The sequence below is a fragment of the Natrix helvetica genome (genome assembly GCF_964273705.1).
Source record: "Natrix helvetica genome assembly, chromosome: 2".
NCBI classification, from domain to species: Eukaryota; Metazoa; Chordata; class Lepidosauria; order Squamata; family Natricidae; genus Natrix; species Natrix helvetica.
Window position 1 is genome coordinate 75,976,078 of NC_138552.1, and position 16,387 is coordinate 75,992,464.

Consider the following 16,387-nt stretch of genomic DNA (forward strand, 5'->3'; position numbering starts at 1 on the left):
TTAAGCAATGAAGTCATACAGTATGCCATGTAATCACATTGTTTAATGACAATTACCATGGGAACGCAGGAAAAGGCCCAGGTAAGGAGCATTAAGGCTGCTGAGAAGGGCTGGAAGAAGCTGTACATGAGTCTGGGAAGGCTGTGGGAGACTGGCAGAGACTCTCTGTGGATCAGGGGGAGGGTCAGGAGAGGTCATGGGTGGGTCTTGAGATGCTGAGGGAAGTCTTGGGAGGACCAGCAGAGGCCATGCTAAGTCTGAGGAGACTCATGAAGCCAACATAGGTGTGAGGGGATACTGTGGGTACGAGGTACTTATGAAGCAACCTGTGACCTTCCCTGACCAGCTTTCTTGTTGACTTTGCATGGGAAGCTACCATAGCAGGTCACAAATGCCAATCAAGTGACTGAGGCTCACTGCAACATCGTATTTGCAAGCTGGTTGGGCACCCAAGCACTGGCTTACAATCACGTGAGCATGGGAGTCTGGTAACATCTGGTACTTTGGGACCAGGTGTATGTCCGTATTTCTCAGTGCAACTGTAATTTTGAATGAATGGACATAAGCCAAGGACTACCCGTACTTTAATCCACACCTAGGATAATGAAGTCATAATTGATTATGAAATTGTTTGCACAATGACTTACTTAAATGTAATAAAAGTACTAAATACAACATTTGCACAAGAACAAAAATAAGGTACAGAGAGGTTTTGAATTGCAGAATTGTGCCATTGAATTTTAAAACAATGTTAGAGAAGGGTTCGTTTTTCTCATTTTTTACTGGATTCTCTTGGCCCTTAGCTTCCCTTCTTGCAATAAGTAAATATGAGTAGTTCCAGCCAATGTAATTCTAATCAGTAAACAGGAGAAGGGAGAGCCAATATATTATGCAGCAAGGAAAAGTCCAAAAACTCAAAAGAACAAGAAAGTAAGATCTTCCATTAGCAAAAAAAAAGAGCTATGGAGTTTAATTTATTTATATATTTCTGTTATTTAAATAAAGTAGGTTATTATTGTTTACGTGTGAGGCAATCTTATAAAGAGCATGCACCTATTGATCAAAAAGATTTGTGCAACTATCCTTTCTCTTCCTCTTTCTTGGAAGTGAAGGAAAAAACACAATATTATTATACATGGTAGTTTTTCACATTTTTTACCATCCTATCCAAATCCTTCCCTGAAGCAGGCTGATTGTGCAATAACTAATTTTGAAAACTAATTTTATAGCAAATGATAAGCGCAATAATTCAATAAAACCACTTGCTTTGTTCAGTACTTCTAAATATATACAACTGAATCAGCCATACTATCTTGGGACATCTTGTGGTATTTAATTTTATCATTAATTCCATTTATATTATCTCAGAACTGTAAGTTATCATTTAATATCCTCAGTAATATTATGAAGTTAAAATGGTATTTAGACTTTGTAAAGCACTGGAAAACAGTTGATTATGGTAATGTATAAAAGTAAACAGCCGCAACACTTCAAAAATAATCCGTTTTAAAAATGTATTGATAGAAAGTAAATATTTGAAGAATATTTTCTTACATTAAAATATAAAGAGGGTGTTTAAGAAAATGTGACTAGGAATCTTCAAATATATCTAGAAAACCTCCTTCTCACCTCCTACACCTCCTATGCTAGACCACAATATCCTGACCAAATATCCAACGCAATTTAAAAAGTATTTTATTTTATATAGTACTAAGTTTTATTTTTACATTGTGAGCTACTTCGATCAGAAATTTCTTTCTAGGCAGGCAGTTAAAATGTTAAAAAACAATCCAAGGAACTTTAGTGCTTGAAAGCAAGTTTTTAAAAAACTAACAATATATTTAATAACTGGTTCATTGCTGCACTTTAGATCACCCAGAAATATAGTTCACCATATACTTAGGAAAAAAGGTTTTCCTCCACTCACCTCCCATTTATTTAGAAAATCTGAAAAGAGCTTACATATAGTCAAAACTCTATATCAGAAATGGCTAACCATGGTATGCAATCCTACGACTTCACAGAAACGTCTATCTGTGTAGGCAGAAGTAACTGATTTGGCTTTATTTTAGGGCAGGCATGTCCGAAGTGCGGCCCGGGGGCCAAATGCGGCCCTTTTTCAAATTGCAAGCAGCCCGCAGCCTCTTCTCCCCACCGAGTTATTTGTTTAGTCTTTCATAAAATACCGTAATTTTCGGAGTATAAAGATGCATCTTTTTCCCCTCAAAAAAGAGGATAAAAATCTGGGTGCATCTTATACACTGAATACAGCATTTTCTGCCTCCCAAAACTCTGGCACCTTCACCAAAATGGCTGTGCATAGCCTTTAGGAGGTTTTCAGAGTGCTCCTGGGGGCTGTGGAGGGCATAAATGAGCAAAAAACGGGCCGTTTTTTGCTCAACTTTCCCCCCCCCCCCCAGCCCCCAGGAGCACTCTAGAAGCCTCTTAAGGGCTATTCATGCCCTTTTAAAAAAAAGGCCCTTTTTCACGAAAAATGGGCCGTTTTGGGAAGACTGCAAAAACTTTTTTTTTAATTTGCCTCTTCAAAATCTTGGTACGTCTTATACTCCGAAAAATACGGTAGTTAATTTGCATTTAATGTTAAGGGTTCAAAGAATGTCAGGCTGAATGATCGGCCCCACACATTTTCACCTCACCAAATCTGGCCCTCCTTGCAAAAAGTGTGGACACCCCTGTTTTAGGGGAACAAGGGGTTTTTTTGTGTGTGTGTGTTTTGGGTTCCTACCAGTTCGGACCAATTCAGCTGAACTGATAGTGGTTTGGTGGCCTGGGTCGCTGGAACTGGCAATGACCCAGGCCTACCACGCCTGCAAACTGGTTCCCCAGTCGGCACCGTTGGCACCATCTTGTTTTTCAGTTATGCACATGTGCGCATCAAGCACACCCGCACACGAGTAGTGCCAGCCAGAACCCAACACATACTACTGTTGACCCCACCCTCCAAAGATCAGACCATTCTTTTTCCTAATTCACCTATTTCACCCAACAACTTTTTAAACTGAAACAAATTTTGAAGCACCCCAAAACAGAAGATGAATGATTTGCTTCACTGTGCTCTAGTAGCTCAGTTTAAAACATGTTTCTCCGCATCCATACACTTCACATTTCTATTTGTTTACTCATTTTCCTGAATTAATATAAACAAATCCCATTTTCCTTTTTATTGAGATGTTTTCGTAAGGAAACACCAGCGTAGCATTGAAAAAGTAGATTCGTGGATCTTTTGAGTGTGATAAATATCATCTTAAACTTACCGTACATTTGTTTGGCTTCTCCCCCGAATGCACTCTCATATGGATAAGCAATTTGTAACGGGCGTTAAATGGTTTGTATCTTCGAGGGCACCCGGCCCAGAAACAAGTGAAATCTTCCCCTTTCCTCTGGTCAATGTGAATTTTTTCTATATGTCGCACCAGTTCTTCTTGCTGATTGTAGGTAGCACTGCAGTCTATCCAACGACAGCAGTGCTTGCCACTGAAATCATCGAGTTCACTGTCATCATCTAAAAAATACTTCTGGATAGATGCAGGCAAGGAAAGTGGACGGGGATGGTTGATGAGTGCATGCTGATGTGCGTGATAGGGAGGCGGTGGACCAGGGGGAGGAGGAAGCATGGGGGGAGCCAGTGAAGCACAGGGAACGCTATTTGCATTTCCAGAAAAAATATCCCCCTGTCCACCCTTGCCAAGGCCCATAGGCTGGCTCTCTACTAGACATGTACCTTGTTGAACCATCATATTATTTGAGATCAACGGCTGTAGATTGCTTTGTTCCAACTGTTGCATGTGCTGGTATTCGCTGTTTCCATTTTCACTGTAGTCTGGAGGGGTACCGTTGCAATTAGCCATAAGAAGCCTTTTTTGAGGATTTGGTATAGAACAAGTCTGGGGAATGCAGCTTCCCTTTATTCCTAAGAAATGCCCATAAACTTCAGGTTGAGGAGAGATGTTGCATGGAGATGTTCTTGAACCATTTATATACGCAACTAGGGAAGTAGGGGAGGTACGGATGATCGTATTGAAGTCAATCCCAATGCCATCAGACAAAGGGGACAGAGATAGTGCTCTCTTTTTCGCAGAATGAGATCTGGCTGAGGAATGATGAGGGCTAGAATAAGGGGGATGGTTGTTTTCCATGCTGAGCAAGTACGATGGCAAGGAAGTAGAAAAGTTGTTGGACATGGATATCCCAGATGTAGCATTTGTGACATCACTGAATTGACTGCTGTTTTGTGAGCCCGAGTTGGAGGGAAGAGAAGGATAAATTCTATAGCCATGAAACCACTCTTGTTTGACACTCTGTATTGACTGGCTTTCAGAAAGGCTCAAGGATGTGGATGCCAAAGATTCTCGTGATAGGAGGGATCTGTGTAAAGATCAGGAAAGAAAAAACAATATAATCTTAGCAATTGAATCCTAGAGCTTGGTAATTACTGGCAGCCTTTGACTTGGAACAATTAATTTAGTGACCACTCTTAAGTTAGAACGTGATCAAAATTCAGATGCTTGGCAACCAGCTAATATTTATGATGGTTGCAGTGTCCTGGGATTGTGTGACCACCTTTTCAAATTTTCTGACAAACAAAGTCAATGGGAAATAAAGATGATTTAACAACCATGTTACTAACTAAACAACTGCAGTGATTCACTTACCAATGTGGCAAGAAAACATCATAGAGTGGGACAAAATTCACTTAACAAATGTCTCGCTTAGCAATGACATTTCCAATGTCATAATCATCAAAAGCAGTAGCAGTATCATATACCATATTTTATGGAATATAAGATGCACGTTTTTCTCTCAAAAAAGAGGATGAAAATCTGGGTGCATCTTATACACTGAATACAGCATTTTTGCCTCCCGAAACCGCCCCCTTCACCAAAATGGCCGTGCATAGCCTTTAGGAGGCTTTCAGAGGGCTCCTGGGTGGCTGGAGAGGGCAGAAATGAGCGAAAAACGGGCCATTTTTTGCTCAATTTTGCCCCACCCCCACCCCCCAGGAGCACTCTATAAGCCTCCTAAAGGCTATGCATGCCCTTTTTTTGATGAAAAACGGGCCATTTTTTGCTCGTTTTTTGGGGGTGCACCCCCAAGGAGCACTCTACAAGCCTCCTAAAGGCTATTCATGCCCATTTTTTGGAGAAAAAAAAACCAGGCCCGTTTTCACAAAAACGTTTTTGGGAGGTTTGCAGAGTGCAAAAACCTTTTTTTTTTAATTTGCCTCTTCAAAACCTTATACTCCGAAAAATATGGTACTTTCTCCATTAAAAAAAAGGGTTTACTGCCTAGGCAGGGGGTTGGACTAGAAGACCTCCAAGGTCCCTTCCAACTCTACTATTGTATTGTATAAATATGAAAAAAGTAAACAAAGATTCTGCCAAATTTGGTTACAGAATCATTCATTACACAGACCATCTACATCAACCACAGATCTTTACCATAAGAGATTAGACATTGCTGCTCTGTGTATAACATGTAATTAATCAATCAATCAGCTTACTACATTTATTTACTAGAAATTTAACAATTAGTTATCCCCATGTACATTTGCTCAGATTTATTTAACATTTTTCTTTCATTTATTTAAAGCTTACCAACATTACTGTAGCCCATAATTCTAATATCATGGAAGTAAACTCAGAGGAATCACTGGCATGTACAAAACTAATTATTGGTGTTAAATTCAAAATGCTGTAAGGATGAGAATACGATGGTCACATTGATTCTCGATTGCAATGCAATGTTAAGGGGTATGCACCAGGAAAGATAATTCCAAACTGAGTGACATAAAACACTCTTCTGATGGTGCAGATATGATACGATAAGCCTTGCTATATTATTGAAGAAAATAAAAACAGAACACAAGACCTTGTATCGGATGGTATATCTGGATTTGACACATTCATAGCCCTCTGTAAACTAGGACTGATTTGGCTGCATGCTGTCGAGACCTGCTCAGTCGAAGCAGATAGAGGTCCCAGTCTTTGAACCACCATTGGGCTGCTGGTGATTATCAAATTGTTGCAGCTGTTTTTTCCAAGGGACTTGCACTGAGATCCGCAGACAAATGCTCCTAAAAATGAAGAAGTCAGATAAACTATTATATCATTTTTTAAACGACTCGGTTAATTAATCTTTAGTATGTTTTCCTCGCATCCATGAAACTCTCTGAAGGGCATGGGCTATTCAAAAATTTGAAAAACAAATGAATAAATAAATAAAGCTGCAGTTCATTAATTACGTTAGTAAGGAGATCGCATTATATAATTCATTTGAATGAAAAGAAATGTGGGGTGGCAACCTATTTTGTTTTGCACTAGATTTGCTCCAGTTCACATAGTGAACATATCAGTGCTTGATACAGCAGGTACAGATCTAAGTATTTTCCTCCACAGGCCAATGGATGATCTCATCCAGGAACTTCACGTGGCTTAGTCTTGTGGCAATGCAGTCCACAGTGCTCATCCATATAACTTCTTCCCCCTCCCTCACTGCAATTAGCCACTTGGGGGAAAAATAGCTCCACTACAAGGCAGTGCCTTCCTCTTTCAACCCTCACAGCTAGCCTAGAGGTCCACCCTGTCCTATGGTATTGAAGGCAACAGAGAGATCAAGCAGAACCCTTGATTGTATACCTTTCCTACCCTGGTTCACTAAAGGTCTCTAACAAGAGCAACCAATGTAGCTTCAGTCTCAGGCCTGCATCCTGACTGCCAAGATCTAGATAATCCATTTCCTCCAGGGTTCTTTGGAACTGCTACCATCTCAACAGGAGTAAGTTGATAATTACCCAAGATAGTTGAGATAAGATGTGGATTTTTTTCAGAAAGGATCATATCACCTCTTAGGTGGAAATTTGAAAGCAAAAATGGTTTACTTAGAACATATTTACAACTGCCCCTTTCACTAGCCAGATAGGGCAGGGTGGTGGTAGAGAAACCTGTCCCATTTCCTCAGAATCTACAGGCCCAAATCAATTCTAGATTATTTCACAACAGGCGTTCTTCATTACAGCCAAATCTGGATTTCCTCAAATGAGATCATGTATTTTTAAACAATGTTGCTGGGCATTTCAATTTTCAAAACTAATTTTTAGCTAAAGTACAACAAACAAACACAATTAAGAATTGTGTCATATTGCCAACTTATAGATAATCATTAGAATTAGCAAATCAGAGGTACTTCGGGTAATTTGTGGAACCTGAATGGATCAATTTACAAAGTACAAATGCAAATGGAGTACAAAAACTAATAGTTTTCAAATTCTATTTTTCAACCAAAAATATATAACAAGACAATTCCCTTGATTTCTTCAGGGAATATAGACTATATATATATTTTGCCAGTTAATTCATAGTGGAAAACAAGGAACTATTTTTAAGTACAACTTTAACCACAAATTGCAGTTCTGAAATACCACATTGATACCAATTGACCTTTTTCAATACTCCCTTTATAGAGGAAAAAAGGTGTCTATCTATATGTATTATTGGTAGTAACACGGTGATAAATTTACACTATACATCCGTCTAACAAGAATTTGGCTTTCATGTTGAAAACACAAGAATCCCTTTCCCCTTTTCTTTTTATTACCCAAAACCTTTAGTTACTGCAGAGAGCAAGAAAGATGGCGTTGATAGAAATAAGCCAAATCCATTACCAAAATGATAAGGGAAAAAACACCAGTTAAGTCCAAAACAAGAAGTATGGGCAAGTAACTCGGGCTGACACTTCCCTGATTTACATCCTGTGCTTTCCAGAGGAAAGGAGAGTAAAGCACAGTCAAATTTGCAAGAGTATATTACTGCAGTCAATATTAGTAAAAGTACTTTTAGCCTTTTTATGGTTTGGTGGGGCTGACAGTTATATTCTAGAGCAGTGTTTCTCAAACTTGGCGACTTTAAGTCCTATGGACTTCAACTCCCAGAATCCCCCAGCCAGCATAGCTGGCTGGGGAATTCTGGGAGTTGAAGTCCACAGGACTTAAAGTCGCCAAGTTTGAGAAACACTGTTCTAGAGGAAGTTTCCATACTACACCGCTTTTAAGGATATGGTAGGGAATATGGCAATCCCCTTGTTTCCTGTTACTCCTGGTGAATTCATTGTCATTTCTGTGTATTTTTGCAACAAAATTATCATAATAGTTTTCCACTGCCTTCTTATATTTAGACATGCCAATTTACCAGTCTGTCCCACTGCCCTGTCATTCTTGGTTGTCTTTCATTATAAGTATGGATCCAATCCTGCTTAATTAGACAAAGTTGGATATGTGTGTGGCATATAAAGTATGACCAGATAGAGACAACTCTCATACTTTCACAAAAGAAACTAGTAACTATTATTCCTGTTCTTTTTTCTTTAAAACTACAACAAAATTAAATAAATAGAAGAATAAAAAATAATGTTGTCCATATATTATAGTTCACCCTATGTTACTTGATTAATCTGATATCCTCAACTGCAGATGAATGTATCTTCCTAGTTTCAATATTAATTAAATTCAAAGACTAGTTCAGTTGATGCCTTTGAATATGAAAACGTTAAGTAACAAGAAAAAGTTTTTTTTTAATTATAATTTATGCTACAAACTTCATAGCTAGAAATCCATTCTGATACCTTATAAAATGTATCATATATAATTTTGTTACTAGTCATTTAAATTAAGCAAGATCCAATCTGAATTTGGAATTCAATCCAAAAAATCCATTCAATTTGAATTTCCTAGTCCAATTATCAAATTAATTCAGTTTGTAGACTTGATTTAAGAAAAGTATGCATACATATACACAAAAATGCCTGGAATGTTGATGGAATGATTTGATCCAGTACTCTTTGAAACTTCCCTAAATGCTAGAGAGGCTGAGCTCTAAGCAACATAGTATCTTTTCATTTTTACTTATTCATGAGAAATATGTAAAAATTAACCCTGAAAGAGAAGAAATCACATCAGTCTAGAAAATAATATTTTGTATGCTGGAGGTGCTCCCTGTTGTAGCAAAGAAATATAACACTTTCCTGGAACAGAGGGAAAGAACATAAAGAGCAATTTCTCTTTGTGGCCGCTTTCCTATCAAGCCATATTTAAAACATGCCCCATTTGATTCTACAGACGGTGAGAAATTAGTGATGACCATAATGCTGTTTTTAAAACCATTTAAATGGGTGACAGTCATAACACCTGGCATCAGAAAACTGAATTATCTTATGGCAGTGATGGCGAACCAATGGCACGCGTGCCACAAGTGTCACGCGGAGCCATTTGTCAGGGCACGCGAGGCGCTGCCCTGTCAGCTGACCAGCGCGCATGCGCACACTGGCCAGCTGAATTTACCTTTTTAAAAGCTATTTTTCACCTTCCCCAGGCTCCAGAGGCTTTATAGGAGCCTGGGGAGGGCGAAAAGAGCCCCCCCCCCCCGGAGGCTTCAGGGACCGTCCGGAGGCTTTCCTGACGCCTTCGGAGCGCTTAAAACCACACTCCGAGCAAACCGGAAGTGACTTCCGGTTTGCTCGGAGTGTGGTTTTAAGCGCTCCGAAGGCGTCAGGGAAGCCTCCGGACAGTCCCTGAAGCCTCCCGAGGGCCTCGGGGGTGCGGGGGAGGCTCTTTTCACCCTCCCCAGGCTCCTATAAAGCCCCTGGAGCCTGGGGAGGGCGAAAAAAGCATGTAAAAATGGGGGTGTCGCGCATTGTGCGCGCATGCGCACTGGGGGTGTTGCGTGTTGCATTATGGGTGCGGAATGCCCGCACACGACCCCCCTGCGCTCCCCCCACTTGTGGCACGTGAGCCAAAAAAGGTTCGCCATCGCTGTCTTATGGCATCTTATTGTAGAGATGGCAGCCATCAGTTATTTTGATCTGTGTTATTATTCCAGGGAAAGCACAGAACTTCCCCACTCCCAAACTTCACATCACAACACATCATTCTGGAACCTGAATTTCTCTAACACAGGGGTGTCAAACATGCATCGTCACGGCAGCATCATGTAATCTATCGTTACTTCCCCCCCTTCATTAAATCGGGTGTGGGCATGGCCAGCACATGACATATCTGGCCCACGGGCCGTGAGTTTGACAGCCCCGCTCTAACACCATCTGCCTTATTCCAGAAGAATGGATAACACTCTCTAAGACTCCATTTCATTTCATGTTGTAGTTTTCATTCATGTAAGGAAATGTGAAAAAATGTCATTGTGGATTTGTCTTGGTGTAGAACTGCTGCATCTTTATTCAGCCTGAAATAAAAGGATTAACTTCCTGGCATGGTGTAATTAGGTCCATAGCTACAGTAGATTATAATACTTCTCTACCATTCCGATTTTTAAAAAAGATAATACTGTTACTTCAGCCATGTCAGAACTGTTTAGATGCCACCTTTATGATGTCAACAAGAAAATATTATAAGACTTTGCAAATGAAGCAGCTGAAAATAAGGTTCATGAGTTTCGATTTTATATTTCCCCATATAAATCAAAATTCCCTTTATCAATAATTAAGCATTAATAATTAACATGTGCAAACATCAAAATACTTTATAGAAATGTTAATCTGTCCAGTTCCTCATTCTTCTGCCTGCCTATTTTGCTGTTTCTCCTCTTTACTTAGTTAATAGCTAAGCCTCCGTCATCTCTGACATGCAACTAAATTCCCCAATGTGATTTTCAAAGAATGTGACTTTTATGGAGATTTTTGTTGTATTTATTGCTTTAATTTAAGACATTCATTACATTTTGTTCCCCCTCAAAATATTTTTACATCTTACAGAAAGGTTTTGTTGCAAATCTATTTAACTTTTGCTATTGTGAGTAAATCTTTGATATTCGAATATCTTTCTCACATCCGGTTATGAATTTAGCCATAAAGTGTGCTATTCATTTATGGTGGGGAAGTTTTGATTATCAAGAGATTTAGTATTAGTTAAAAAAAAGAGCCAAGTATTACACTCAAGATTTTAAAGTTCTTTATAAATGTCACATTTTTTCCCACTGTTCCAGTCATGAATTTTTAGTATTCACTATAATTCTACAAAACACTACTCATGATCCTAAAAATTGAAGTTCATTGCGATTGGCACATGGAAAATAGATATATTTAAGTTTTAAGTAATAAAAATGCTTGATTAGATTCAATAGAATTACTATAACGCTATGGTTGCTATTTCAGGGTAACATTATTCTGTTCATTGACTTTTGTCTTATTTGACTTTAGGGATATATTTTCCTGAGAACTATTTATTTTAATTACAAACTGTACTGATACCATTTTTGACAACTATATTAGTAAGTCAGTGCATAAATAAAAGCATAATAATACTATTAACTATAGCTGGTTCTGAGAACCAAGCTACACATTACACTTAATATGCGCTGTTTAACTATGCTTTTGTTTCCTTGATTAATTAGTTACAGGGATACCAAATGGAATGGCTATTGTAAAGGCATTACATTGCAAGGCAAGGTTACTTCATTCCACAGCTATCTTTGGAATGGAATGGGAATGTCCTGTGCCCCCTCATGTGCAACCAAGAGCTTCAAAAATAAGTTCCCAGTGGTACCAATCAGGGAAAGCCAGACAATTTTTTTTGCCTAGTAATAGAAACAAAAAACCTGGCTCTGTACTGTACCTCCTGCAGATAAGGAGTCATAGGACTGAAGATTCTATCCCATAAATAAGCTTTTTTTTAAAGAACACAGAAACACAATTTAGAAGTAAGTCTGAATCGGGAAATCTGTAGAGTTAGGAACACTAAACTGGATGGTGAGACTCAATATTAGACATGGCCAATCTACAAAAGTTTCAAAGATGTGCTTCAGAGATGTGCTTCCTGGGAAATTGAGGCAATTTCTACTAGGGAAGCTAAGAAGAGGTTTTGTGCCTAGGTGAAGAATAGTGATCCAGAGGATTTATTTAATTAAGAAAATTTATAAGGTTAGCCAAGTCATTCTCGGTGACTGCAGGTAACTTACATAGATAAAAATCCAATGCAAAAATAAAAAGCAATGAACTCCTACTCACCCACCCCCCTTGGCAACAACAACCAATCAAATAAGCCACTTGATGATTAGGGGACTAGAGACTAAAACATATGAAGAACGGTTGCAGGAACTGGGTATGTCTAGTTTAATAGAAAGAAAGACTTAGGAGAGAGATGATAGCAGTGTTCCAATATCTCAGGGGTTGCCACAAAGAAGAGGGAGTCAAACTATTCTCCAAGGCACCTGAGGGTAGAACAAGAAGCAATGGGTAGAAACTAATCAAGGAGAGAAGCAACTTAGAACTGAGGAGAAACTTCCTGACAGTTAGAACAATTAATCAGTGGAACACCTTGCCTCCAGAAGTTGTGAATGCCCCAACACTGGAATCTTTAAGAAGATGCTGGATAGCCATTTGTCTGAAACGGTATAGGGTTTCCTGCCTAGGCAAGGGGTTGGACTAGAAGACCTCCAAGGTCCCTTCCAACTCTGCTATTGTATTGATGGGCTCTGCTTCATTCTGGTTCCCAGGTCCATTGGCAAAACTAGCTCTTCAGGCCTTGCAAAAGAGTGTCATAGTGGGAGGCCATCTTATCTCCATGGAGGAGGATGTTCCATAAGATGATGTTCCTTCTTCTTGGTCCCACTAGATGTCTCTCCTAAGAAGGGGGACCAGTATCTCCCCCTTGTGGTGGGTCAGGTAGATGAATAGGGAAGAAAGGATATTAAGGGAAGAATTAAAAAGGCAAGGGTGGAAAGAAATTGGGTGGATTTGGGCACTGAGTCAGAACCCAGTAATCCTGCTTCAATAGAGGATCTAATGAACAAAGCAGTTGTAGTAGATGGGGGTCAGAAATACACACAGAGACTTAATGATGTCTGAGTGGCTTTTCCTCGGTCATTAAAATAGATATTATATGAAACAAACCTTAAGATTCATTTATAGTGTATTTGGCTGATGATATTTCCGACCCTTCCATTTGCCTATAGTGGGGGTAGAAAATTCTTCAAGCAGACACACTCTTATTTTTTTGAAAAAATGCATCCTTCCAAGGGCTATAAAGGAGATGGCTGATGACACAATCTACACATGAAGGCAGGACTCACATTTTTTGTCCATTTTAATGCTTTTTTTCAGCTCAGTACACAAATATCTTTTTTTAACTTTTGTGATGTGTTTTTTTAATGTTGTACGCCGCCCTGAGTCCTTTTGGAGAAGAGCGGCACATAAATCCAAATAAACCTAAACCTAAACCTAAAATGCTATGCCACTCAAAGGCTGGTAACACTTGTTTTGCATCTTTGGGTGTGTTACTGAAAATTGGTGGCGAAATCTGCCTCAAAGTGCAGATTCACAGCTTATGTTCAGCCAGCAGCATATGAACTGCCCATCACACAATATGGCTCTGTTCGTTGTTTACCTCTATATTACTTGAGTGAATGTAGTAAAGGGGAATCAACTAAAGTGTATAAACAGCTATAGATATGTGGCTCATGGCTGTATTACAACTATGGCAGATAGTTTGCTTTATTCATTCCCATGCTCTGCAGCTGCTGCAACTAGAACAGAAACTGTCAAGAGCGAAGTAATGGCAAAGAGGAGGACTTCAAGACACATAGCATGTTAAAGAATAATTCTGCAGAAATTCTATATAAGCAACTATTTGCATTAAGAGCGGCCAGTCTGTTTATAGCAATAGCACTTAGACATACACTGCTTCACAGTGCAGACACAAATGCATCACAAGCAGGCCACGCCCACCCAGCTCCGCAAAGGCAAAAAACATCACGTGGCGCAATCGAGATTGACACCTCTCCAGATGAAAGAACATTTTGGCTTTGCTTCTTCACGAAGCATCACTGCAACCCTATCTTGTCCTCCAAGGTCTTGAGCAGCCTAAACATATCTAGAATGTCTAGAAAAACTTCCACCATTCTGTGTGCTTCTTTTTTCCATGTAAGAATGGAGTGTGAAATTGGTTGTTGAAAAATTATACTGCTTTTTAACATTAGGTGTCAGATTATTTTAATTCTCTCCAGCATTTAATGACTTTGCATTTTTTTTAAATGTACTCAGAGAGGGTTATAATTTAAAAAGTAAAGATATGCTACTTTAATTATAATTGCAATTGTGTATTAAGTTAATTGTATTAACTTTTTGAATTAATTCAATAGTATTTCCTTCTTCTTTTAAATGGTAAATTGCTTCAGACAAGGGGTAATAAATAAAACACCTTAAATAATATTAATCATGTGAATTCTCATATCCAATCAAACAATAGGGCAGTGATGGCGAACCTTTTTTGGCTCGCGTGCCACAAATGGGGGGAGCGCAGGGGGGTCGAGTGCGGGTGTGCCACACCCATAATGCAATGTGCGACCCCCCAGCGCGCATGCGCACAAAACGCGCGACCCCCCCCATTTTCACATTTTTTTGCCCTCCCCATGCTCCAGGGGCTTTATAGGAGCCTGGGGAGGGCGAAAAGAGTCTCCCCCGACCCCCCGGAGGCCCTCCGGAGGCTTCAGGGACTGTCCAGAGGCTTCACTGAAGCCTTTGGAGTGCTTAAAACCACCCTCTGAGCAAACCGGAAGTGACTTCCAGTTTGCTCGGAGGGTGGTTTTAAGCGTTCCGAAGGCTTCAGGGACAGTCCCTGAAGCCTCCGGGGGGGGGCGGGGGAGGCTCTTTTCGCCCTCCCCAGGCTCCTAATAAAGCCTCTGGAGCCTGGGGAAGGTGAAAAATAGCTTTTAAAAAGGTGAACTCGCCTCGCGTGCCCTGACAAATGGCTCCGTGTGCCACTTGTGGCACACGTGCCATAGGTTCGCCATCACGGCAATAGGGTATACCGAGTTATCTTCTTACTCACTGAATAACCCAATAAGTAGTATAATCCCACAATTTCAATCCATATCTAAGTATTCATGAAAAAAAATTAGAGGCAGTCCTCAGTTAACAGCTGCTTTATTTAGTGACTATTTGCAGTCATGACAGGGATGAAAAACGAACTTTATGGCCAATTATTGTATTTACAATCTTTGCAAGTGGGTAAAGCAAAGCTGAAGTAATATCATAAGCACAGTCATAGTTTCACTTAGTTACTGCTTACCCCAATTGTGGTCACTAAACAAGGATTTGTTTGTTTTGCAGAGCCACTGTTGCAAAATTGTTCCCTATGTACAAATATTGGGATTGCTTATTTCTCCTACAGAAGGCTAAGAACGAGGAATAGTACATGCCACAAGTCTTTTGACAGAGACATCTAGGTCGATATTTATAAATCACTCTGCTGATAAGACTTGGATCCCATGCTGTGATGAAATACATAGGTTTTATGTGTTTTATTTTTATACCTATTTAAATTACATTATATTTTAGACCTATTTAAAAATAATAACCTCAGAGATACCAAATATCCTTTTGTCTGCATTGAATCATAATGAAAACCTTCCTTATTGGGTCCCATAAGTAAAATTTCTGAATACAAGGTTTGCAAAAGCTTGACTTGGTTTTGACCTGCATAGACAATAATATACAAGTGTCTTTTAGAATTATAATTCTGGACTGAGATAGAAAAAGAAGTGACAGAATTAATGCACATAGTTAAGACTGCAATAGAAGAAATAATCCATTGTATTTATTCAAAATAATAGTCTAGAGTGGTCTAATAAAGTATCAAAATCTATCAGGTATTTCTTTTTTTAGTTTTCAGATACGTATAATATAAAAGGATCCCTTAGAATCCGAGGTAGTTCACAGGTACAAGAACAGAAGCCAAAAAAAATGTTAATAGGTCAAATGTCTATGATAACCAGTAAGGATAATTAATACTGATACAATAAAGATACTGTAATCATTCTACAAATCACCAATTTTCCTCTCTCATACATAAAAAACTTAAATCTGATGGATCATTTATTTAATTTGAAAGAAGCAAAGTTTATAGAATTAATTTCCTCCCTGAAAAGTGGTATAGAGATTCTCAAGGTAACTTCTTAGCATTATTCCTTCCAAAACATTCTCAGCAAACTAGACAGACTTCTTGCAGTTCAATGCCATGAGGTAATCAACCATATACTTTTCAGCAGTGCCTGTAAGAAACTGACAAAGGAGCATGAAGAACAATGTCTCTCTTCAAGTGGAACTAGAGTAAGAAATTACCCAGCGCTGACCAGTGCAAACAATTCTGTGCAGGTAATTAACTTGGCTGGTTCAAAGCAGACAGAAATGAGATCACCACCTTCTATGGAAATGCAATTTAGTTGCTGAGTTGAGACATATGAAAACAATAAGGTTTCTAAGGACTAAAACGAGATTGCCTAATGAAATACGTAGGCAAAAAGTCAAAGGATTGAAACCGGAATGCCTAATAAAACATGTAGGTAAAAACAAAAAGGAGGAGGGG

At 39.1% G+C, this 16,387-nt stretch overlaps 1 protein-coding gene across 4 annotated transcripts in view; it reads right to left on the reverse strand.

Annotated features, from left to right (window-relative positions):
* The window catches only part of GLIS3 (GLIS family zinc finger 3), a 179,909-nt gene that overhangs the window by 111,812 nt on the left and 51,710 nt on the right, over positions 1-16,387 (reverse strand). For all 4 annotated transcript variants that reach the window (XM_081941133.1, XM_081941130.1, XM_081941132.1 and 1 more), the window contains 2 exons: positions 5,890-6,094; positions 3,276-4,386 (listed from right to left, as the gene is read on the reverse strand). In XM_081941133.1, the coding sequence (XP_081797259.1) occupies positions 3,276-4,386; positions 5,890-6,094 (1,316 nt within the window). The remainder of the gene's footprint in view (positions 1-3,275; positions 4,387-5,889; positions 6,095-16,387) is intronic.